The sequence below is a fragment of the Gavia stellata genome, chromosome 6 (genome assembly GCF_030936135.1).
Source record: "Gavia stellata isolate bGavSte3 chromosome 6, bGavSte3.hap2, whole genome shotgun sequence".
In the NCBI taxonomy this organism is placed as follows: Eukaryota; Metazoa; Chordata; class Aves; order Gaviiformes; family Gaviidae; genus Gavia; species Gavia stellata.
In genome coordinates, this window is record NC_082599.1 from 35,859,311 (window position 1) to 35,885,689 (window position 26,379).

Here is a 26,379-nt window from a genome sequence, read left to right on the forward strand (position 1 = left end):
CTTGGGGTTTTTTTTCATCTTGACATGTTCTTCCTGTGTGGCTTTGTTTACTTACACATGGCAGTGCATGTACACACACATATGTACACACACACACACATAAATGATAGCTGGTTTTAATCAAAAAGGAATATAAAATCTTATCTCTGCAAAAATGTTTAATCTTAAGAGTATTTAAATTTAAACTGACTCTAGAACTGTCTTACATAGCATGCCGGCTCCTTGTTGGTGAGGCATTATCTGCTCCCACCTGCCTTGATACACGAGTGGTATCAGTGTATTGAAGTGCTCGTGTGGTGTCTACCAGTGTAACAGGAGCCAGCAGTAAATTCTCTGCTTAAAAGCAGCTCCCAAGAGAAAGGAGGGGCAGGCCCTTGCTTTTAGCTTTCCTCACCACAGCTCTTATCAGCAAAGGAGCCGACCTTGGGCTCAGCAAGCTGAACTCCTCAACTCAGCCAACTAAGCTCCCAGACAGGGGAATGCACTCAGGGGCACACAGCTATTTTTGTGTATCCCACGCAGAAAACATGCCCAGACCTGGACCCTCGGGGCGCACCCATCACTGACAGGGCTCAGACCTCCCCGAAAGAGTCCCCTCGAAGTCGCGGAGGGCCGCGCTCCCTCAGCGCACAGCGCGCCCCGCCAGCCACGGTCCCAGCACTGCGCACGCGCACCCCACCGCTCGCCACGTGACGCGCCCAAGCACCTCCGCTCTTTGTTTATCCCGCGTGGGGGCTGCGCGCCGGCAGATGGCGTCAGCGCGTCTCGGCCCGCCCCCCGTGTGAAGGCCGCTTCCGCGGCGGCGAGCGTCGGTTTGGTGTCGGTGGTGCGGCTGGGGTCGCCCCGCTCGCTCGCTCGCTCGCTCGCAGGTGCCGAGCGTCGGGAGCCGGTGGTCGCCGCCCGGCAGCTGGCGGCCGTCGCCCCGGCGGCGTATGTGCCCCGGCAGGGTGGCGGGCCGCCGGTGTCCGCGGCGGTGAGGGCGGGGGAGCATGGCCGCCCCCGGGTCGGAGAAGAGCAGCAAGAAGAAAACGGAGAAGAAGCTCGCCGCCCGCGAGGAGGCGAAGCTGCTGGCGAGCTTCATGGGGGTGATGAACACCATGCGCAAGCAGGTACGGCGCAGGCGGTGGGGCCTGGGGCCGCCCGGCGGCTCCGTCGCGGGGCTCGGGGCTTGCGGTGGCGGCCCGCGGGCGGCCGCTCGTCACCCGGCTCCGCCGCCGTGTCAGGCTCGCGGTCTCCCGCGGAGCCGAGCAGAAAGGCGCTCGCCGGGGTAAGCCCCGAGCCCCGCCGGTGCCGGTGGAGGCAGTGCTGCCCGGTGGGCAGGACCCGCCTCCCGCGTGGAGGTTTGCTTGGGCTTTGCGTCTTTGGAGTTTGGCTGCAATGGCTAATCCCACCTAACGCTCTCGCGCCGAGGCAGGCCGGAATGCTGAGTGCGTGAGTTTCTCCGGTGGGCTTGGGCCACTGCGGAAGGTGACTCCGAAACGCTGCCGTACGCTGACACAACAAGCATAACAAGTTCAGATTTTACTTGCAACGGTTGATCGTTGGTGCTGAAGGCAGAAGACACAGTGGACCTGCTTCCTTATCTCATCAGTGGTAGGGCAGAAGTTAAGCTGCCATTGATGGCTGAGTTTCTCCAGTTAGAGCATTCACACAGCAGTTTTCAAACAGAAACCCGAGGGGAGTAAAAAGATGGTGATGCGGAATTTTAACCAGCAACTCTTCTCTGAACAAATTGACTGCGTACCCCTGTAAACAGTATCAATATAGTGAAGCTGCAGTGGGAGGAGAGGGATGACTGGAACCCTGGTTTGGTTTCACAGGTGGCATTTTGTCTTGTGCTTTATACTGAATATGTCTGGCCATCTCTCTAAGAAGCCAGTGGCAGTATAGGGGGGCAGTGGCTTCATCTTTACAAATTCCAACCTTTTGGGCTGATCAGCTTCTGAAGTCAATAGTCTAATGATTATTAAAGATGACTCTTCTGTTTACCAATAGAGCAAGACTGGTAACCAAAATTATAATTTCATACAAGTGTGTTTTAGTTGAGCTGTCCAAACTGAAAGAAATACTGATTTTTTTTTTTTTCTTAAAAAGCTTAAACCTCTGGTACAAGAGCAGAAAGATGATCCATGTAACTCCTTGCATATGAAGAAATCTTCCTTTTCAAAGGAGGAGCTGGCTTGATTGTGGTCTGATGGTTCACTTAAATACAATGATGTGAAGCCAGAATTAAAGCTGTTCAAGAACACTTGGGGGCTTTGTACTTGGCACTGTCATGTGTTGTATCTTCTAGTGTTCAGTTGCTTGTCTTCAGGTGTTAGTCCTGCCAAAGGCTTAGTCCAGCTTTTAATGCTGTGTTTTATCAGCAGTCTGGGTCCTGGCATAGCAAGTGATAGCAGAGTATTGATTCTGCTTTTCTTTAGCACTTCAGCCGTGTTCTCTCGCTAATACACAGTCAGTTGTGTTGTCTGCATAAACCATTTCATGCAACTAAGCTCTTATGTGTGAAAAACCAAATTGGTTTCAGTGACTTCAGGTAGTGGAGTTGAGACTTAAAGCCTATGATCTACTTTTCTGATGTAGGCTTTGTTTCTGTTCTAATTGGGTAAACATTCAAAGCTGTAGCTGAGTTCGTAACTCAGCTCATCACCTTTAGCTCATACCTCTGTCATTGACAAGGGGATGCCAGATGTTGTTATGCTTTGTAAGTAGATAGGGGGACTATTGCCCTCGCTTAGATACATGTACAGCCCCTCGCACGGGGAGATCACAGTGCTTTACTGTGTCACTACTCCAGTATGTGGCACCACATTATTGTTTTGTGAAAGTACCTCATCTTTCATTATGGTAGACCTAGTTATGAGTTACTCTAAACAGGGAGAGGGAGGATCAGGATTAAGTGCTGTGAAATCTGTGTGTACTTCTGATTCAGATTTCAAAATCTATTATGCCCGGGGAGGTGCAACTCTGAATTTTGCCTGCTATCAGAGTTTCCTGGAAACTTCTAATCTGACCTCAGATGGTGGCTTTGCATATCCCACCCAGTGCTGACTGCTCCATAAAGTCTTGCATAGTTCATGACACTCATGCTTCCTTTAGGAGTTCTTTGTAAGAGGAGGCTAACTATTACTGGGGGGGCAGGGGAAGGTGTGATTATATAGGATAAAATTAGGAAGTCAGCAAGAGCCAAAGGAAAATGTACTAGTTCAGCTGATTAGTTGTGCTAAAGTTTAAGAGGATTTATAGGCAGCTCGCTGCTCTTGTGTTTTGGTAAGTCAAGAACTATGCTGTGATTATAAAACCTAAATATGAGTTAAAAATTTCCTGTGATGGAAATAGCAACATGCATGTGGAGCACTGCCTATTTATCTGCACGAGTTTAATGCTGTAGGAAAATGGGCTGATTGGAAAGTACAGCTAATTTTGAAGAGGCTGCTTTTTGCGTGAGCTGGGATCTAGAGGCAGCCTCTATGAGTATGGGAGTTCAGTAAACTATGGACATACCTGCACTTAGTACTGGTAAGATGTTGGGGGCAAGCATGTTTAGTGCATGGAGGACTTCCTGCTCATATCCAACATGCGATGGCCCACGTCTTTGTGGGTTTTACAGAGCTATTTGACAGCGTGTGCATAAATCCTTTGTTGCAACTTTGCAGCTGAGTGGAGGTCAGTGAAGAGTGAAGTAATTAAGCATGAAGTTTGGACAGAGTTGCAAGGTGTTGCTGAACCTGTTATTGGAAGATGAAGTGCCCTAATGGAAGGTCATGCTTGGGTGTGTCCTTTGGCTGATGTAACTCCAGTCATCTGTTGCCTCATTGAGGCAACTCAGTGACACCAATGGGTCCTTCTGGAAAGAAGTACAGAAAACCTCAGAAGAGCATTAGTTGAAATAGAACTATCACACCCAGAAGCATCCCAGGGAAAGAAATTAAAATAATGGTCTGTTTTGGTTGACAGATTTTTCTTGCAGCACCCAGAGAGGCCTTAGAATATCTGAGGTGCTTTAAATGCTGAGCTGAGGCACTAAATGGATTTTAGAAATGCAGCGTGGAGTTCAAGCAACAGTTGCAAGTCTTAGCAAAGCTTGGCCACAGTATTTTGTGGTATCTTGTACTGCTAGTTTCTGACGCTTGTTTTGAACCAGATGTGCTAGGAATTTCAGCTTTAAAGGATTTCCTCTGAAACTTTTCTTGAATGATCTATTTTTTTGTTGTTTCAATCCTAAATGGTTTAAAGCTACAGGTGTACAAAGCAAGCTGTATGTCACCCCCTCATCTAACTTCTAATTAGAACTTTTTTTTAAAATGTATTATTTATATTTTGTCCAATGTGTGCTTCTGAGTGTCCTTCAAGAAACTAAAAAATAGGTTTATTTGAAGGGGCTGCATATATGGATTATCAGCCTTGTGAGGTGTGCCCTAGATCATATTGTCTGTGTGTGGAAAACATTCTCACACTGTTCTAAACAAGTATATACTTCCCACAGTAAAATCCTCTTTTCTGGGGTTAGTATTGGGATAGGTGTAGGTAGGTGTTTCTGAAAGTTCCATGAACTTAAGGTGGTAGTCAAAAATTCCTGTTTTTAGGAAGCAGTGCTGCTCAGTTATTCTTTCTTAATAAAGAGGATGTTGTAATTAACTGTAGCATGGTGTGTATTTATGTCAGTCAATATGTTCTTAGAAAGGATAATATCTGAGAATCTATTCAAGTTATGTGTTTTTACCGCAATCCCTTACTCTCCTCTCATGTCTCCTGACAACTTTTATAAGTTCTGTCACTTTCTTTTCTCCTTGTAGTGCATGACAGTTCACATGTAGGGGAGAAACTAACTCCTTACAGACAAATAGCAAACAAATGAGAAATAAATTTTTTTTTTTGTCTGGAAGTTAGTTGCTCATCAGATGTGACCAGTCAAACCTTTCCATAGAAATTGTATTTTTGGTGTACATTTTCTTAAAAATGTTCCATTGAATGCTTTGAACTTGTTCACTTTCACTCCGGTTGGGCAATATGATGGCAGCCTTCAGATACAAGGTTCCTATGATGTTTTTTGAAAATCAACAGCTGAGTAGAGAAGAGAGCCACTGATGGATGAGAAGGGTATAATGTAAATGCAGCCCCTGCTACATGCTGCAGAGCCTACATTATTGGAGGCTGATGTAAATGCCACAGGAAAAACTTTAATCAGTGTTCGTATGTTATTCGTGACCACCCTTAAGGTACAAGTTCATGGGTAAACTGAACTTCACTAGTTCTCCAGGTTACTGAACTGAACTTTGACTTTCAGAAAATCTTTTTATTACATAATACTCTTGAATTGTGTGAATTAAGAAAAGCAATGAATTTCCATAAGCTGTTTTTAAAGAAATATTGTTGAAAGATTTTTTTGAAAATGCTCATCTTTGTGGTTTTGTTTGTCTGTTTTTTCCTCTGATTTAGAAAACTCTATGTGATGTCATTCTTATGGTTCAAGAACGAAAGATCCCAGCTCATCGTGTTGTGCTTGCTTCAGCCAGTCATTTTTTTAACTTGATGTTTACTAGTAAGTCTTCTCAAAATTGACTGATTATAAGCTTTGGTGATGATAACCTGTTAGACTTGTGGCTGACAAGCTGTTTATTTTATGAAAGTTACTAATTTCAGGTATAAGTGAAGATTTCCTCATTGTGTGTCATCCTTCCATTCATCTCTGTTCACCCTTCCCCTCACTTTCCCTTTAACCCTCTTTTGATCAACTCAAGTGTTACTTCATAGGTAAGCTCTCTTACTAATTGGGTTACTCTCTTACTATATTAGAGTTGATCTCCCTCCCTTAACCTGAAAATTGGGAGTTTTTACTCCTGTGACAGAATTTATCTTCCCCATTGCTTCCCACCATTAGACATTTCCACATATAAAACAGGCTTTCAGAAGTGTAAACATTCTTGCATTTATGCTATCTTTACAAATTCAGTTATGTAGTATCTATCTTACTTTTGTATGCCTTACCCATGAATTGTAAAATTACTGTGCTATAAAACACACATCAAAGTTGAGCAGAAGTAAAATAACTGTGCCTTCCAATGGTCAGCTTGTAACCAACCATCTGTTGGCAAACTGTAGGCAAACTTACAGTGCTGAGTCTGGGTGTGGGGAGCTCGGAGCTGTCTCTATTGTTATTAGTGTGAATGTGGAAATAGCTTTTGACAGTGCAGCGTGCGCTTCCTGGTTTTGGTAATGCTAACTTAGCAGGCTGCACTGCAGTCAACAGCATCTATGACCTTTTCTGTTTAATACAGTTTATCATAATTTACATAATACAAGCATGTGCACACACCTGTTACCTTGTTTCTCCCATTGCCTCCTTTCTTTCCTGACTTGCATTAGTAATCCTGGGAAAAGAGCAGTCACCTGTGTGCAGTTATTAACAGGTTCCCACTTTGTATAATCACTTTATTTTCTACTGTTTGCAAAATGTACAATAACTAGAGTGGCTTATTGATGTAGCTTGTCTTTTAACCTATTTGCAGCAAATATGCTTGAATCCAAGTCCTTTGAAGTGGAGCTGAAAGATGCAGAACCTGACATTATTGAACAACTTGTGGAGTTTGCTTATACTGCAAGGTAGTTTTGTTATTTAAAGTTGATGCTTTTTCTAGGAAGCCTGCCAATTGTAAATGATAAAATTTTAAAACAATGCTTTTATGATTAATCAGTTTTTGTTACCATTACAATTCTTTACTTTGTTTAAAGGCTGATGTGACTAGACCTTCTATCCTTCTTCCCATGTCCTTTTTATTTAATCAGTAGGAAGCCCTACAGGCTAAAAAGAGTGGTAGTTGTCTCCAGAAAGCAATTCAAAGCACTTCAAGTGTTAGAGTCAAATGGTATTTCCCATTGTTCTGAAATTCAGGCCCATATTGGTATCAGCAGGGTTTCTCTTTATGGCCATGGTAGCTATCACACAGAACCATTTCCAGGAGTTATACTTTCATCTCGGGACAGGCAGGGTAGGTAACTGTTCCGTGAACACAGTTTCCCTCCTAACTCAGGTTGTCCATGTGTTTGGCTTTTTTAAACAGAGCTTGTGCAGATGACTAGGATTGTAAACAGTACTACTTAATCAGCTCTCATGACCTGCATCTGCATCTCATGATGGATGGCAGGCCTTTCATCTTTGTACTAATGGGATTAACTCTCCTTAGGAAGGCTTTCTCAAAAAGAGAAAGGAAGGATTCCTCAAAGAGGAATCTTGTATACTCCATCAGTGGTGAGAGACAGTTGGTGTCAGCACCTCAGTCATATAGTTGTCTATAGTGGTGCCCAAGCCCTTGTCTGTGGGCTCTGTACCTTCTCTTGAAGCACTGCCAAACTGGTTGTTCTACTTGTGCACCCTGGTCAAATCAGCCAGAGTTGTCTTGACGATGAGTTTAGACAGATGTTGCTGATGCCTGTTTGTGAGTAAGAGACTGTCAGAGAAGAGGTTCTGTTCATTTTCTGTTTTGTGGAAGTGGTTAATCACACAAGTCAAAGCAGTAATATGGTACTGCAGAGGGCCTGTGTTACAAATTTATTCTTCAGAATCCAGGACAGTTTACTCTTTGCCCTTCCTCAGTAAAGTACAGCAAATGAAAGCAATTTGGAAAGTCATGAAGGGAGGTTGTGGCTTCAGACTGTGTGTGAAAAATTCTTGGGCAAATAGCAGGGAAATAATTTTGCCATTTATGTGAATTGGTGTAAGTTGATTTTTTTTTACTATAACCAAGTAGGTAACTTTAGCAATGCTAATTTTACATCTTCTGTTTTACAGAATCTCAGTTAACAGCAATAATGTCCAGTCTTTACTAGATGCTGCAAACCAGTATCAAATTGAACCTGTGAAAAAAATGTGTGTGGACTTTTTAAAAGAACAAGTTGATGCTTCCAACTGCCTTGGTAAGAGAAGTGCAGACTTTAATTTACTGTTTATTTAACTCTGCTGTTCCTGAAAAACAGATAGTATTGTCTAAAAGACAGTAATATTTGGCTAAATCCATGCACATAAAAAAAATTTTACTCTGAATCAGAACTGTTGTCCCTTGCCATAGACAAAACAATCTGGCAGTTATCTTGCCAGTGTCAGGGTCCACTGACTGTGCTAGGTCTCATCCCAACTTGGCAGCACCCTGGAGCTTCTTGCTAAGAGAACCTCAGCTGTTGAGTAAGGTAGAGCTTTCAGTTGTTACTGTACTTGGAGACAGAGTTGTAATTTCTACAAAAATAGCATATGTTCTGAAAGTATGAACGGGATAAGTTTAAGCTACTGTTGTTTTTAGTTGCTCTCCATTTTGACTGAAATTCATGAATGTCATCTGGGAAGGTTTTCTACTTAATATGTTCTGTAGCCCTGATGTGAACTCTGTTACAGAAAAGGCAATTGAGAAGTAGAACTAAATGCTTTTTCATGCTTAAGATTTGGTGCACTTTATTTAATCAGATATTAAAGATAAACTTGTTCAGAGTGTTTCTTACTGACATTGGTCATATAAATCTCCTAGTAACATCTCAATCATGTTATAGGTGTTTCTAATATCAATAGAAATGTTTTGCAGGGTATCTGAATTATAATGATTCAGCTGACACTTTGGTGCAGTACAGCTGTGGCTCTGAAACAATGGCTGGAAGAAATACATTACTTTCTAAGGAAAATGCCACTTATGCTAGCTTTGAGGCATATTCCCTCCTATGTGGTTTTTGTTAACTAGAAAATTAATTATGGTCTCTAACACTTGCATACTTTGTTGCTAATTTATAGGAAAAAGATAAAATCAATTTTTCCTCAAGGCATTGTTTACAAGTTGAAATATGTTCTGTGCAGACTCTTAGGCAAGTTCACAGTTCATTTAAAAAAAAGTATTTGAAAGAAACCATGGCTTATTTTGAATCTCTTAAAATTTTGTCAAGAGGTCATACACTTGCATTTTACCTTTCTAGTTTGCTTTTTACTACTTAGAGCAGCTCAGGCTAGCTGCAGCCCATGGGTTGGTGAGTTGCTTCTACACCACTTGCCACCTCCTCCATAGAAGGAGGAGGAAGACTTAGTGTGATGAGCAAAAGTTGCTGCTGAAAAGCTCTGGTTGCTAATGGGAAGGTTGGAAATGGTGCTTCTCAGTAGCAGTTGCCAACCTTCTGCCCTTGCAGCAGCATCAGCTTGACTTTTTTGTGTTGGTCTGCAGCTGACTGTGCTATCTATATAGACAAGTCCCAGTTCACTGTGACTCTTGAAGGAAATTGGGCTTGGTTGGTGACTGCTGCTGCATGAGCGGGTCGGGGAGGTCATAAAACCTGGATCCAGTTTCTCAAGCTGTTCTGGTTGGACTTTGTTACTGTGATTTGGCTCAGACCTGGTTAAGGTACTGTTATCTGCTTTGTAATGGGGAAAGAAACAGTGAGGAAATAGTGCTGGAGAGATAGTTCAGACAGCAAGTGCTGCAGGTCTGACTCCAATTAGTTTGGTAGGGATAGGGATCAGCAGCTTGTGCTGCTTAGTTTGTCTTGAGTTGCAGATGAGTTATGACAGTTTTAAAGGAAAAAAAGCACATGGTAATAAATATTAAACTGGGGTTGCAAGTATCACTGAAATTACTGTAATTTTATTCTATTTTAATATATTAAAGGTAATTGCAGTTCAAGCTCGGAAGGGTTTTTTCTTAATTTTTTCTTCATAGGTATAAGTGTGTTAGCAGAATGCCTAGACTGTCCAGAACTGAAAGCCACTGCAGATGACTTTATCCATCAGCATTTCACTGAAGTTTACAAGACAGATGAGTTTCTTCAGCTTGATGTTAAGCGTGTGACACATCTCTTGAACCAAGATACGTTGACAGTGAGGGCAGAAGACCAGGTGAGATGCCTGTTTCATACCAGCTAAGAGCACTGAACTTCACTATCTTTTTTTAATCAAGTTTAAAGTATTTAAAGTATCTTTAAATCTTTAAAAATTTAAAGTATCTCACTTCTGATGTTCCTACATGATGCACATAGTGCTTGGTAAATTGTGGCATAAAAGGTGCATCCTAGCTTGGTCAAAACCAAGTATTAATGAATATCCACATTTCAAGTTTGGTTACTATATGTGTTGTTTCAGCAAACTAGGAAGAAGGAAGTCATAAAGGGAGTAAGCAAAACAGTTTCCTTTATCGAGGCAGCTATAGGGCTTCTGATTCTATAGTACATGAGCTGAATTAAGTTTGATGTATTGTAGCAGTTGCTCCTAGATTGGGGTTGATGTGCTATTGGTGAAAGTGAACCACTTCAAAGTGGTAAGCAAACTGCACCTTAACGGCTGCATGTCTTTACCTGAGTGTGGTCTCAGCCTATTTCAGAGAGGAGTTGCTTCTCTTGGAAATGTATGCATACACAAGTTAAGCTTGGGGAACTGAGGGGCTTGGAAGCAAGATGAACAAAACTCTGAAAGCTAGATGCATTGACAGTAATGGATTGATGGAAGGCCCTTATTTAGGGAGTGGACAGAAAAGTTTAGGTGGCTGAAAGGAGCCTGGAGTTTCATGCAATTAGAAGTTGTAACTTGTGATAGAAATTACATTCACAGCTGTCCCATTTGGAAAGCTTGATTCAGCTTATGGCACAGCCCTGAATGCTTGTTTACCAGGTTGTTCTTCTTACTGTAGGAAAATAGCAAGAGTGTCAGTGTGATTGCAGGATGGTTGCAGCTGCTGGGTACTTCTTGCAGCTGCTGGGTACTTCTTGCAGCTGCTGGGTACTTCTTGCAGCTGCTGGGTACTTCTTGCAGCTGCTGGGTACTTCTTGCAGCTGCTGGGTACTTCTTGCAGCTGCTGGGTACTTCTTGCAGCTGCTGGGTCAAATACATTGAAACCATACTGAAATCTTGCCTTTCTAGCTGTGCTGTTGTGGTGCTTGAACTAGGTAATTTAAGTTTGCTTGAGTATGTCATCATGAGTTGACTCATTCCTTTGAAGTGCAAAAGAGGGATCTCATAGTCAAGATGTTATGTGTATCCACTTAGAAATGGATGTTTTCCTGACTCTGAAGTTTAGCATTCATAGAATTAATGCATGTTCTTCAATGTATCTCTTGCAGTAAAAAGCTTCAATGAAAATAAGAATTACTAAGAGTGTGGGATAAGATCAGGTGACTAGAATATGGTAGTTGGCTAGTTATAAGTATAAATATGAGTTATGTCACACTTCAACATTCTTGCCATGTGCTGGGAAAAGTTCAGGTCACAGGATAACATTCTCAGAGCTGGAAGTGGTGTTTAGTTTGCAGCCAGAATGACACTTTAGAATTTACACTCTCGAAGTTCTGTTGGTAAGGTATGATGGCATGCTTTAACTTGGCAGCAGTGGTAGAAATCTTTTGTAGGCAGCATGGCATCATTAAAATTCCTTTAGGAAAGTGGCAGTGTGCAGTATGAAACTGCAGAAGTTTGCCAGTGATACCAGAGGAATCTTATTTCTCAGGAGTACTGCTAGGAAGTTGACATTATACTCTAACTTTTGTATTGGTGTAAAGCATGTTTACATTTAGCAAAAAAAGGAAGGTAGCTTTAATTACTAGCTGTCCTATTTTTCCTGTATACAAATAATGTTTCTGTTGATGAAGGGATTCAGTCTTTCTGTCCCAGTCATTCTGTTGAATTTCCTCAGCTGATGGAATTGAGCCTGAAATATTTTTTTTTTCCTCTTTACTCTCCCTTGCTCCCTGGTCACTTTGCAGGATTATAGCTGAGGTGGTTTAACAGTCCCTCTGAGTAACTCTAATTCTGCCACTAAATGTCTTTCCACATTATCTCTCAGTCACTCACTGTTGATCACTGTGACCCGTTTCAGGTACAGGAGTAGGTATTGACTGTGCTATCACTTGTAACTAAGTTAGTGCTGACTCTGAAGTGGCAGCATAGTAGATAAGCTTGCTATGTCTGAGAGCAGCATTGAAGCATCTTAGTGCATAGGTAATACTGGATTTTCATTTAATTCCTTCCTGACTCAGAGGACAATCATAAATAGAGCAGATTTCTTGGTTACCTTCCCTGTTGTGTCTGCCCTGCCCCCTAAGAAAACCCATTATCTTTTCCTGTAAAGAGGAGATAGAGGAGGCTCTCTGAATGATAAATTTATGGCAGTCTGCAGCTAAAAACTTTAATTTAAATGGTCCCCTAAGATACAACACTAGCATCTTCCAACAGGCAGAAGAATCAGTTTGGAGCATTAAGGTTTCATTATTTGTCTTACTGTGTGGTGATGTGCCTTACCCTTTTCTTTCCTTCTGTCTTGTTTAAGGTTTATGATGCAGCAGTCAGATGGCTGAAGTATGATGAGCCAAATCGCCAGCCGTACATGGTTGATATTCTTGCTAAAGTCCGATTTCCTCTTATATCAAAGAACTTCTTAAGTAAAACAGTTCAGGCTGAACCACTTATTCAGGATAACCCAGAATGCCTTAAAATGGTGATCAGTAAGTTGACCTCTAGCTGAGATCTTCAGTGTTCTGTATAATTTAAAAAAAATGCTGTGGAATTTTTGAAAATTGTTTGGTTTAAAATGCTCTGACAACCATTTTCGCATTAAATTCACCTGACTGTGTTCCCTCTAGGATGCTGCGTTTAGTTGAAGTTGGATTAGCGGATTATCACGTAAATAAAACCTAGTTTATGTAACAGTGTGACTTTTGTTTCTTTTCTCCTAGCAAATGACATGAACTCCATGATAAGTAATGGAATGGAGATTTTGTCAGTGAGTAGTTAGGGTAATTGGAAGTGTTATTGTGCCTTTGGGGCAGGCTAGTAACTTCAATATCATTCATGTTCATATGTGAATTAAAAAAAGAAATATTTTATGTCAAACTTTTGAATATTACAAAGCTTCCCTAAGCAAATTAGAATGTTAAGCATACGTTGTGCTATTTTAATGTCTAGTATGATAGTTGAGTGTACAGACGGTTGCATTCTCAAGGTGCAGATGAGATAGGGAACAAGCTTCTCTTTTGTTTTCAGACACCATTTGTGAAATTTTATCATGTAAGAAAGAAAAGCCTAGATGTTGATAAATACTCTGGAAAGAATTTTTTAAATTTTGGTAGCAGTTAACTAGTTGGCTTCATTTTAGTGTAGATCTAAAAAATGGTATGCAACTGTTTTCCTTCAGTCAATAAGCAAGATTCAAATTAACCTATATGTTGGTAAGTATTTGCTGACCATCGACATCTCAGTCATACTTCTTGTGACATGGAGTTGGGTGCATTGTTTAAGAAATAAGGATTTTTGTTTTCCTGGTTTTAGTGGCTTGTAATGTCACTAACACTTTTGTGTTCTTTGGAATGTTTCTTAGGAGAATGCTTATTTTCTTACACCAATTGTAACTAATATTTTGTGTTGTCAAGCTAAGAACAGAAGTGAGGGGTTTTCACGATGTACCATATGCTAGAGATGCCTTCCTTCTTAATCAGAAATTTGAGGGGTGAGGAAGCGGGCATGGTTGACTCCTCATTGTATTCAAGTCCCTTCTTTTAATATTAGTATTGTCCTCTTTAGGCTCCCAGTTCTGCTGTTCCTTTCCTTTGGGTTTGCTTCCTTTTGCCTGTTTCAAGGCAAGAAATTTAGTTGCTTGTTAATATTGGCTAAATGAGTTGATCGATAAATTGGTATATAACATGAGTACATATCCCGTTTTCACATGGAGCAGGCAATTTAAAATAGGGTGTAAATCTGGATGTATGCTCCCATCCTCATGTGCTGCTGTGTATTCTTCCTTTTTAAACCAAAGCTGTATAGGTGTAATGTAGAAACTTGGTTTTCCCCCTTTTCCCTCCCTTCCCTCTCCCCGCCATCCCTGCCTCTGAAACATCCCTTTCCATGTATGAGCCACACTGGCTCTGCAACAGTCATTCTCTTCCTTCCAGGTGGGATGCGATACCATCTACTTTCCCCAGAAGACAGAGAAGAGTTAGTGGAAGGTACACGGCCAAGAAGAAAAAAACATGATTATCGCATTGCTTTGTTTGGAGGCTCACAGCCCCAGTCCTGCAGATATTTTAATCCAAAGGTAAGCATTACCTCAGAATGCATTAAGATTCACTGTTTGTAATCTTACGTGTTTTATTTGCTGATGGTATTAACTAAGACACAATTATCTACAAAATGTTATTAGGAAGGATGTATTCCCTGCCTCTTGGGTATACAGTTGGAAGAGTATGGTTAATTAGATATTTTCAAATCTGTGTACCTAGATGTAATACTTCATTTTGAATAGATGATAATGTGTGTGTTTGTTGGCAGTATTAGATACGGAGTTCTGATAAATCCATCTCAGTTGAGAATTGATTGGTATGTGCATCCCACAGCTGGAAATAAATAAAGGTCACTGAAACATCAAGGAATCGGTTAGGAATATATGAAAGTCTGTATGCATGTGCATGCATGTATGTGTTCAGAGAGTAATTCAAAGCAATTTCGTTTTAGCACAAGCTAAATTATTGGCTCGTGTGTTAGTATAGAACCCAGTTTTAGAGTTCAAGGTGGTTTTTCAGTGCCTTTATTATAAATATGCAACTACTTCTAAATCCCAATAGTTCACAATTTTGTTTGTTCTTAAGAGTATATAAGGAGAAGAATTGGGAGCCAAGTATTACGTAAGTGGAAAAGAGTGAGTTTCTACAACAAAAAACTTGGGAGATGGCCTATTTAGAGCAAGCAAGCTTTGCCTGAAATTTGTTTCCATGTTTCCTGAATAAATTCAAGCCACAGGAATGGTGTATATTTCAGCTATGCAGACTAGATGGTCTAGAAATATCAGCTGCATGCAGAAGGATTATCCATACTCCGTTCTATCAGGCAAGCACATGCAGTAACACAGAAAATTGCTATGTAAACCTCAGGGCTCTCTGAGTTATGAGATCACATACATGTAATACTTTGTTGCAGAAATTCTGGTTGTTCTAACTCAGTATATTAAATGCTTGTTGTAATTTCAAACAGTTTTGTGTGTTCATCTGTGTGAACTTTATAGTCAATGTGAGCCCTGTCAAATCTATTTCAGAATGACTGAGCCCTTGGGATGTGTTTTGAACTCATCATTCACATTCCCTTATGTATGATAAAATTGAAGCCACCTTCTTTGAGTGCTGCTCAAGTCTGGGGGGAAAAAAACCTACCAGCTGTGATAACTTAGTTTGAGAGACATTTAACATGTATTTTTATTGGGAATTCCAAATTCCTAAATAATGACCACCTTTCTCCTTCATAACACATACTCAAGTAAGATAAGCAGTACTCCAACTGGGGGCGAGGAGGTGTGAGGAACAGAGCAGATAATTCTTTCCTTTCCAAAGTCTGAGTTGGAAGCCTTTGATCAGGGTATTCAGCCTTTTCAACAGTTACTTAGTTTTGGTATTTTAACAAGTTGTAATTCACCCAGTATGCTCTGACCTTTCTTTTATTGGAAAGAGATCAGATCAAAGTTTCTTTCTCTTAATCTCCAGATACTTATTTTGGAACAAAGCTAATTTTGGGCAGGATGGAAACTAGCTTTGAGACTTACTGTCCCAGCCATTAATTGGCAATGGTATTGTCAGCATAGCATGCATGCGGTCTCTTTACCAACCTGATTAGGTGAAATTCCTTAAGTGCCTTATGTCAATGGTGGTCAGAACTCAAAAGATGGGGATTGTTGCTTCATCACTCTATAAATTAATATAACCCCCCCCCCCTCCAGTTGTCACCATGTGTTTTCTGAAAACTTAATCTTGTTTGAAAAAAAATAATCTCAGTGCATGCTGAGTGGGAGTGACAGGTAAAGACTTAAAACTAAAAGGAAAATTACGGATGTAGTTAGGTGATCTTCAGTCAGACCTAAACTATACTGTTAGGAAGAAAACCGTTTTGTGGACAAGAAGTCATATCTATGTAAGTCTACATAAGCTATTTTATCCTATGCTTTTTTTGTAGACTATTTGTCCAGGCATAACACGAAAAATAATTGAGTTTGGAAGAAATTTTGCAGAACTGCCTCTTGATCAAGCTTTATGGCCTTGCATGTGGATTAATGGGGGGTAGGGGAGGGAAGGAAAAAAGTGGGTAATTGGAGATCTTGATTCTAACAAGCATGTCTTCCTTGAATGTTTTCCTAGTGCTTATTTGCTTGCTTGGGTATTCTTAGCTAGCCTGTTGTGTCTTGTTGAATAGCTTTTACTTACTTCATTTCCAACTCTAAGCTATTTAAAGGTCCTCTTCTGGATGTTTTGCTTGAGTATCTGAGTTTGATCTTTAACTGTGACAGTAGGTTCTTAAATGCAACAAACCAAGGATCCAGAACCCCTGTTGAGTTAGCATCGTGTGCATGCAAAATAAGTGTGGGATGTAAGGCTCCGATGCTGCAAAGACTGTATCACGTTCAACTTGCTTTAATTAGTCTCATCAAAAGAGGATGGGAGTGTCACAGAGCAGAGAATTAAGGTTGTGTATGTACTTTTGCAAGGTCAGGACCTTGGGAAAGAAATGAAATTTTGTTTGTCTGTTGAACTGATTGAATAGTGACCTAGTCCTTCACATTTTCATTAAATTATTAAATTTAATTAAATTCTTGTATGTCAGCTAAAGAAACAGTTCAAAACAAAGGCTATGTTTTTCCTGAAAATACTTTCTCAGTTGTAAGTGATATGAATTCCAATAATTCTAACACTATAAAACTAGTGAAAAAAATCTCAATTTTCACTGATTGCTTCACATGCAAAATTAGTCTCTAATGTTGATCTTCATTTCCTTGTTGTCAAAAAGGTTTCTTTAAAAACGGATTGGATACTGTATGTTATTTGTTGAGACTGTTAGCAGTATATATTTGTCTTTGTTGCACTGTAACTGATACTTCTATTGATGCACGTACTTCATCAAGAGAGCAAAGTGATGCAACAGGACAGATGCAGACGGGCGTAAAACTTGTGGAGCAATCTGGCACTACTTTGAGTAGAGATGTTTGTTTTCAGAATACTACTAGAAATCGTATATGTCCTATTAACAGTGGTGGGAAGCATTTTCCTGTTGAATTTTCCACAGAATGTTTTAAAAAAAGCTGCTTTTTTTTTCTCCAAGTTAGGAATAAAATACTTTATGAATGCTTGATAAAAATTTATACATGACTTCATGGGATTTTGAGGTAGCAATATGCTTATTCTTTTGAAATAGCTGTCTCTAGTAACCAGAAATGGCTGGAAGTTTTAACTTTTAAAAAAGTGCCAAATCCAGCAATGGCAAGTAACAGATGCCTGGCAATGCTATTTCCTGGTGATTAAGGGAACCAGTGTACCTTTTATGAGGAGATAGAGCTGTAGTCAATAAACTATTAGTGGGGAGGCTGTCCATATTAGGCAGGGTGTTTCCCTGACAAACTTGGAGGTATCAACTGAAAACGAGGGGAAAGTCTTAAACAAAAGGAGGTACTTTTTCACAGGGCCCATAATCACATGTGCTGTTCTTGTTACAGGGTCTTGTAGCTGCTAGTTCAGTTAGTTTTAATAAGTGATTAAATAAATTCATGAAAGAGAAGAAAGCCTTTCAAAAACTATTAAATACAGAGGTGCAGCTGCTGCCTCTGTCCTGCGTCACAATTTGTTGAAAACAAAGATCAGGAGGGAAAGTGTCACCATATACCTATCTTGGTCTTTCTTTCCATATTCAGCCCCCCAAAAATGAGGCTTGCCACTGCCCAGGGCTGTGTGGATCTTGACTGTGGCATAAAGCAATTCTTCCATGTAATTCTTAAATGTGTAAAATGCATAAATTGAAATCAATTCTATGTGGTGCAGACTAACACTGAAGACCATTACAAGAGAATGACCTAAATTGCCTCCTGCTGAAAGAGGAGGATACTGCTGAGTATGCTCACGTTATGGCTTTTCATTTGACAAAGGTATGGATGAAATGGTAGCTATGAAGTGAAGCCATAAAAGTGGGTCAGATCATACCCCTTTATAACAGTAAAGGAAAACAACAGGATTTTTTGTAAAAGTGCCAGAAGTTTGAGCTAGAAAATATGTTGATCTTGCACAATGCACTAAGACATTTTCTTAAGATTTATGCGGCTATTTATTTTGCCATGCTGTAGTATGGCTTTCCTTTCTAGGATGTCCCAGGACCTGTTTCTCACCATAAAGGGCCACATGCACCTGCCAGCTCTTCTTGATATGGGGGATGCTACAAGAAAAGATTGTAAGATGTTTTGGACTATAACATGCTCTGCCTCTCTTTCTTTGAACCCCCATGTAGGAGTCACTGTTCTTCCTCATTGACCAAGGTGTTTGAAGTATGTCCTTGCTAAGAAAATGTAATGATGTAACGTCTTGTGTGAACCATTACAATGAAGGTCATTCAGCAGGTTGAGCTAGACCATCCGGAGGTGGCACAGATAACAGTTAAGGTCCCATATTTTCCTGTTCAGTATAGGATACAAGCTATGCTCATGGAATATGTGAGATGCTATTACTCAAGTGTTTCTTGTGCTGTATGCTATCCTGGTCTGCCATCAGTTGCTGAGTTTGGTGTTCTTAAGGCTTTGGGTAGTGTTACTGCCCATATTTGATACTCACTGATTTTGCCAATCCAGGCAAAATCAGTTTCTAGGCAACATGATTGCCAGTATTTGTGATGGAGCATTACCCTATTTCTCATGCTATCAACTGTGGATAGCTATAGATCATTTGTGTTTTGTAAATTCTGTAAATAAGCTTCTAGTTGTCATGGTAATAAAGTATGTATCAGAGCTTTTTAACTGAGTTGCTTGTCAATTTGGGTATTATCTTCTCCTTTTTCCATCGCCTTTGTTTGGTACGTTCTGTATTTTATTTTTTTAGAAAGAATCTGTTACTATATGTAAGATGTCTTTTTCCATTCCTATAAAAGAAAATGCAATTCTACTGTATTGATCACATGCATTGTTTCTGACATGATAGCAGCAGGCAGCCAATTCTGTTGGGGGGGGAAAATCTGTTTTTCAGGGAAGCAGTACTGGGTGCACACAGGGAATGAGGAAATAGAGATTCATAATGTCATGGTTCATTGCAGCTAACTATGTCTGTGTCTAAGAGAATTTTTCAAGAGTACGCCTGAGGAGTATTCTTCAATAAACAGTATTCATGTTTGTTTTGAAAAGGAACTTTAAAACTGACCATATCTAAATCTCTATGAAAAGCTCTGTTTGAAAAACACTCGCTGTGCAGGTAAGTGTTATAATCTATTAGACATTACTTGTTCTTTGTAATGCAGGATTACAGCTGGACAGACATCCGATGTCCCTTTGAAAAGCGCAGGGATGCAGCTTGTGTCTTCTGGGACAACGTAGTTTATATTTTGGGTGGTTCCCAGCTCTTCCCTATAAAGCGAATGGACTGCTACAATGTGGTGAAGGATAGCTGGTATTCCAAGCTAGGACCTCCAACACCTCGAGATAGCCTTGCAGCCTGTGCTGCTGAGGGCAAAATTTATACATCTGGTGGTTCAGAAGTGGGTAAGACACTAAAAATCTTTAAAACAAACCAAAAAAAAAAGCACAAAGAAAGATACCTGGAAATTTTTCTGGTTTTTGCATGACTGTTGAAAAGAAACTGCACGTTGCCATGCTAGCCTAATGAGTTTATTTTCCCATATTTAGGATTTTATCCTCCCCACAATCCAACAATCTATCTCTGTTGTGTTTTTAAAATGGTTTCATTGATTGAAATTATTAATATTTACATTAACTAGAGCGTAAAGTACACTGCAACTCCTAGAGTTAACTAGGGACAAGCAACTATATTTTGGGAGTCCCACTCTGCTATTAGCTAGCTTCTATAGATCCACAGAACTCTGTGATTTAAAATTTTCTGCGAGGTATGGCCAGAATAGCTGCATTTTGACAGTGGCATTCCTTGTATACAACATATGTTGGGCCTAATGAGGTTTTTTTTAAGGAAAAGGGTGGGAAAAAAAAAGCTTTTGAAACTACTGCTTTTGGTGGTGAAATCATACCTGGTCCTGTAAAGGAATTTGTCCGTTTTATCTGTCAAATGATTAAGTTCTCTTCTGTTAGTTTGTTATGTTGTTGGTTTGCTTCAGCAAATGGAGAAATACTGCTTTCTTTAGATGCTGTTACTCATCATAGTAAAAGAAATTAAGACCATTTGGTTTTTTCTCTCCCCACAAAACCTAGTGGGTGACATGCTATGTGTTACAGCAACATTTTAAAATGTATTTTTTCTAAGTCTGAGACATCATCAGAAAACCAAAAGTTGGAATGTAGGTATGCTATATCCATAAAAATAGAGAGCTTTAAAAAAAGCTGTTCCGGAAAAAAAGCAAAAAAATGACCAAACCCTAGAGCCAGGGAGAAATTGTCTAGTAGATCCTTTTGAGTTCTGCTGTGCTGCAGAGGGAGGTGAGCAGAGGAAAAAAGGTCATAATCGGTGCTTAACATTGATAAATCACTTAATGGGAAGTTGTGACGTTTAGGTAGTGTTTTGTGACTTCTAAAATATTCGAAGGGGTTTAATGTAGCAGCAGATTAGACAGTTCCTAGCCGCCGCCTAGTGTAGTAAATGTGAAATGGCACCTTTCCTATTACTGAAACACGCTTAACTAAGGCTGCATTGGGAAACTTGGAACAGTACAAAATCTCATAAATCTTCCTAGTTTCCCACGTGTCAGTTCATGAGGGAGTATGATACAAACTTTGATTTTATAGGCCATTTTCTAATACATTGTAATTAGTCAATAGAACTGTAATGGAAATTTTAATTTAGGGGGTTTCTTTTAAATCTGCCCTCACACTACTGCACAGTTTCATTTTGCTTTCCATAAATATTAGTCAAGGCAGAATAGTAAAAGCTAAAAATTGTAACAGCTTATTTTGCCTGTACTTCTTTCTTTGGAATCCAGTGAACACTGCTTGTTTGGAAAAGTCTGTCTATCCCAAATCTAGTATTTTCTAATTTGGAGCAGGCAATTATGTGAAACTATTAATTGGAGAAAATGCTGCAGTGTGTTTAGCTGTAGAGAAATCTAAAAATTGCATGTTTTTTGCATTGATTGAAGAGTTTGGAAAACAAACTACTGTGCCAGTCCATTACAGAAAACAGGGCTTGTTTCCCCTTTTTGAATTGATGGGAGTACTGTTTTATTTGCAATGGCTAGCAGAGTTTGAAAGCTAAACGTACTAAATTCTTCCACTATATTTAGGTGCAGGAAAAATATCTAACATTATACTGACAGCATACTGAAAATGAAGCTTTTACCTTTTTAAAAAAAGACATTAAATACAGTTCTGCTATTTCCCATGGATGGAATTTCTACAACTTCAAAGCAACAAGGATGTGTATTTACATCAAGGAGAAAATATGTCCCACTCTATACAGTTCTTCGTGATATTGAGAATTACATGGTAGGAGTGAACAAATGCACAGTTTTTAGAAGTCTGCTCCTGTGTTTTGGGTCTAGAAATGTAGCAGTTTTGAGGGTTCAAATCCCCACCTGGTAGTGAGTGCTGCTAGTGTGACACAATTTTTAGAAGTAGAAAGCCAAGGGAAAAGGCACAAGAAAAAGCACCTTTAACTGTTGTAGGTGAATATACCTATTGAAACAAAGGGGAGAAGAACCATGTTTCTTTTCTGACAAAGTTGTATCCAACCTTCTTTGCTTTTGCTATGGTTCAGCTAGTTACCTGAGCACAAGTCTTTAAGCTCCCATCTATCTTCATTTAAAAAATTGCTTTTGATTTCACTAAGAGTTTTATTGGCCCTTGAGGGAGGACTACACAGACCTTGCACTTCCAGAAAATAAGTACCTGCCAGTCCCCAGGAAGAACGTAGAATGGTGAGGGGTAGCTGTCTTGTGGCTCATAGTAATTCAGGAGTATGTTATGATATAATCAAGCTATCTAATTCCAAAGGCAATGAGTATTCTGGGAACTGGGCAAGTCACATTGCTTAGAGAAAAAAAATCATGTGAATCTGTACTAAGTTTACAAAGCTGGTTTCATCTTCACATCTGAAAGTTCAAGATATTTCCAAGTAGTGAGAATAGCATGAGGTGATAACAATATGATTGGTAATTTATATACATCTCTCTTAAGTGTTTATTCCCCCCTAAAAAAAAAAAATCTTCATAATTTGTTTTTGTTTTTAAACACAAATAGCAATTTTATAAACTTACATATTTTGGAACAAAAGAGTCAAAAGAATTAGAAGTATGTACTTTCTGAATAGTCCCAAGTTTCAACTTGGCTAGTTCTGCTTTTGGAGGTAGGAAAGCAGCTTTCCCTTTTCAACTAACAAATAAAGTATCAATTTGATAATTATTGTTAGACTCTTCTCTTGAAGACAGCCATAAAAATTAATGCCACTTTGGTGGCTTTCTATTTTTTTAAGGAAATTCTGCACTGTATTTATTTGAATGCTATGACACGAGAACAGAAAGCTGGCACACAAAGCCCAGCATGCTGACTCAGCGATGCAGCCATGGAATGGTAGAGGCGAATGGTCTCATTTATGTATGCGGAGGAAGCTTGGGCAACAATGTTTCTGGAAGAGTCCTAAATTCCTGTGAAGTTTATGATCCAGCCACTGAAACGTAAGTATTGTAACAATCCTGATTATTTTTGGTCACTTGTGGCTTTGCTTGCTCTGTACATAACTGAAGTATAGATGAATAGGAAGAATTTATGTGGTAAGGAATTTTCCTGAGTTAAGTAAAACTATGAATAACTTATTACTGCTTAAAAGGCAGTTTTTCTTAAGCAGCTTTCTTCCATATTTAATTTTCCTAATGCTAGGTTTTATTTACATAATTTACACTTATTTTCTAGGAACTAAATAGTGAGTTTTCCTGTTTTGTTTGGTTTTCTTTTTTCCCCAGGTGGACTGAGCTGTGTCCAATGATTGAAGCCAGGAAGAATCATGGGCTGGTGTTTGTAAAGGACAAAATATTTGCTGTGGGTGGACAAAATGGCTTAGGTACTTTAATTCTATTAATTCTCTAGCTGGTCACACAAGGTTTCATGGGGGCCTTTTTTCTTCTGCAAAAAATTTTACTCTGTTCAGCTGAAAAACTTTGAGCAGTACCACAAAACATGTCCTGTTGTCACATCATTGTTGCCCACCTTCTTTCACCTCCCTACTTCACTGTATCTTATTTTTTTTCAAACTCTTTTACTAATGACAGTACTGTCAAATTCAGATATGCACCCATACTGTAGCCCAGTTCTGCAGTAGTTAATATGGCTAAACCAGTCATCTGAGAAAAGATAGTCTTTTTTTTTTAGTTATTCATTATATATTTTGAGATATTTTAGCATTCTTTTGAGAGACAGGTAAAGATGTAGCTACTATTTTAGGAACTTCAGTCCAAAGATTTAAAGCTAGTCAGCTATTTTAAAGTGGTGAAAAAGTGAGAACTTTTTTGACTGCCCTAGTTTTGAAATATGACTTAGTGTTATGGGCAGGTCATTTATGATCTGCCTATCTACTTGTCTTTAAAACTAGAATAATAATTTATTTCCCAGGAGAATTGAATTTTAATTACACAAGGTTTCTGAAGTGCTTTTCAAAAAGGAAAATTCTCAGCTATGAGGTTTATTAATCACTATTATTGTAACTGGAATATTTGATTTCAGATTAATGCTACTTTAGAATATAGCCTGTATTTTAATTAGGTACTAAAACTATTCCAGCTTGATTGATTTCTAATGCAAAAATATCAGTAGATGCATTTTTTGCACAGAACTTTTATCAATCAGTTATAGCCAGAGCTGCCATTTTGCAAAATGTTGGTGTATTCACTGAATGCTCTTTTTAGAAGTGTGTACTATTGAACCAATAAGTTCAAGTATTATTTTGCTGTTCACATTCTGTAGCCTGTCTGATTAACTGTTCTTATTGTAATATAATAGGGAAGAGTTATGTCTGGGGTCAAATATTCATGCCTCTTAACATTATATAAAGGCTTCTTAATCTCTCAGGTCTAATAATTCAGGACTGGAAGTGAAAACTGACTCATATTACAATTGTTAAAGAGGGATAACAGTATGTTTGTAGATATTGTAAAGTGTAATTACTAGCCTATTTCCTAAAGAAGCAAACACTAGCCACAAAATGTATCCTTCTCTAATAACTTTTCCCTTGGCCCTTTTCGAAGGGACTTAAGCTTTTAAACGTTAATGATTTTAGCATCATAATGAAGAGAGACATCCTCTATCAGTAAATGACCAATTTAGGTAAAAGTACTGGTGACCCCTCTAGAATAGGGGTGCCCTCACTATAGGGAAGTGTCAGGTGCATTCCTGAGTTTCAGTCACTAGCCACAAATCCATAAGAAATTCAGCATTGTTAATCCTTCCATTCATGAAATAACATGTCAGAATCTCTAGAAAATGTATAATGTGAAATTTGTTATAACACATCTCACTTTGTCTCCTTTTTACTTTTCTCTGTTTCTGTATTTATAAAAGGGTAAACCACTAGTTTAGAAACCTGTGGCCTTTTTTCAAGTTTCTTTTACTTTAGGATTTAGTCTTTATTTTCAAGATTTAGATTAAGACGTAAGTTTAATGAAGCATTTGTATGCTCTAGTTCAGTCCATATGATATAATGTAATAAGCAGTTATCTATCTCATTGCTTTGTAGGTGGCCTTGATAATGTAGAATATTATGATATCAAGATGAATGAATGGAAGATGGTGTCTCCAATGCCATGGAAAGGTGTAACAGTGAAGTGTGCTGCTGTGGGATCTATAGTCTATGTCCTGGCTGGTTTTCAGGGTGTTGGTCGATTAGGGCACATTCTTGAATATAATACTGAAACAGACAAGTGGATAGCCAACTCCAAAGTCCGTGCTTTCCCAGTGACAAGTTGTTTAATCTGTGTTGTAGACACTTGTGGGGCAAACGAAGAAACTTTAGAGACCTGAAGACCTGTAGGAGATGCTGAGACATTCTTCAAGGACTTGGGGAAAGATGGCTATTGGTGCTTTGCTTCCATGTTTTACTGAATCTTGTTAAACTGAGTAATAGGAAAAACAGATGCAGTCTTTCAATTTGTATATACAGCATATTGTACAACATGGATTTTGTCATGCCCATTTTCTTGTCTGTTTTAAGAGATGGGGATGTGTTTTGAGAATCCACTTACCTAGCTGAGATCAGATGGCATCTTCCTTTAAAAGCACTCTGTGTGTGGCCTTGTCAAAAATAGACCTAATCCAATTATTTAGAACTCAAAGCATTTGATGAAGCATTTGATTTCTGGTTAAATGACACTTTACTGAGCTCAGTTGCAGAGATTCTTCATTTAATAAAGGTGAGTAAATGCAGCTTGGGTCATGAGATATGAGCAAAATTTTTTCTCATTTATACCTACCTGCAGAAATCTTTCTAGGATGCAATTGAAGATTTTTTTTCCTCAGGAAAGACGAAGGACAGCAGTAAAATAAAGATTCCCATGGTGAATGGGGATAGGTTATACCGCTCTCTAGATTATCATAGCTACCCTCTTCCAGTGACTTTCTTCCATCATTTGCATGACTGCATATCAATTTTTAAAGTTAGACAGGCCATATATAGAGATTAGAGAAACACTTTGCTAATGACATCTTAGGCGTTTTGGGGAGCTTTCACAGAAAGACTTTCACTTTTTTTATTATACTGAGGTAGGGGGATGGGGGGAAGTCCACAATAATTGTGCACTATAATTAGCAAGTTGGAAACTTGGGATTAATTTTCAGTATATCTTCCCAGGCATCAGACTGTACATACTGTGGATGCCAAACCATTAGCAAAGATGGGAAGAATAGGAACAGGAAAGCAAAGTCAATACAACAAATGTATTGATTTTCTTCTAGAAAATTACTGTTTTTAAAATGGCATGAACCAAGTCATTAAAGATATTTTATAGAAGTCTTCTAAAGTTGCACATGGTTATTAATCTCCGGTTTATAAGCATATAGTTCTGTAAATGTTTCCAGCCAACATAATAGTAAATTTCTTCCAGCATAGAAGTTCAGCTTGTCAAGCTATTGGTGTCAATACTGTGTACACCTTCCAACCTCTGGAAAACTATACAAATGATGTATGTGTGTCTGTCCTGCTCCCATGTTAGTTTATTAGTATTTTCATCCTAATTTTGTCACCTCTCTTCTAACTTGCTAATTTTTTCAGATGTTTCTATGAGACTATCGAGTTAACTTAAAGTTGGTGCTTGCGTACCTGTACCTTGTGCATCGCTGGTGGTGTGGATTTTTAGTCTGTTTTATTTCTGAAGATCCTCCAAGTTCTCATAAGTAGTATAAATTCCAGTTTTCAAAGTCAATGCTGCTTTGTAGACTTCCTCCTGCTTTTCTTCCTCATCCTAACAACTCTACGTGTACA

General features: G+C 39.2%; 1 protein-coding gene across 1 annotated transcript; it reads left to right on the forward strand.

Annotated features, from left to right (window-relative positions):
• Positions 1 to 964: 964 nt before the first annotated feature.
• Positions 965 to 25,821, forward strand: KLHL7 (kelch like family member 7). The gene is made up of 11 exons (XM_059818394.1): positions 965 to 1,109; positions 5,440 to 5,542; positions 6,510 to 6,603; positions 7,790 to 7,914; positions 9,687 to 9,862; positions 12,282 to 12,456; positions 13,900 to 14,042; positions 19,253 to 19,493; positions 22,387 to 22,588; positions 22,874 to 22,971; positions 24,640 to 25,821. Exons 1-11 carry the CDS (start codon positions 990 to 992, stop codon positions 24,921 to 24,923), a joined length of 1,761 nt encoding a protein of 586 aa, XP_059674377.1. The 5' UTR covers positions 965 to 989; the 3' UTR covers positions 24,924 to 25,821.
• The last annotated feature ends 558 nt before the right edge of the window (positions 25,822 to 26,379 follow it).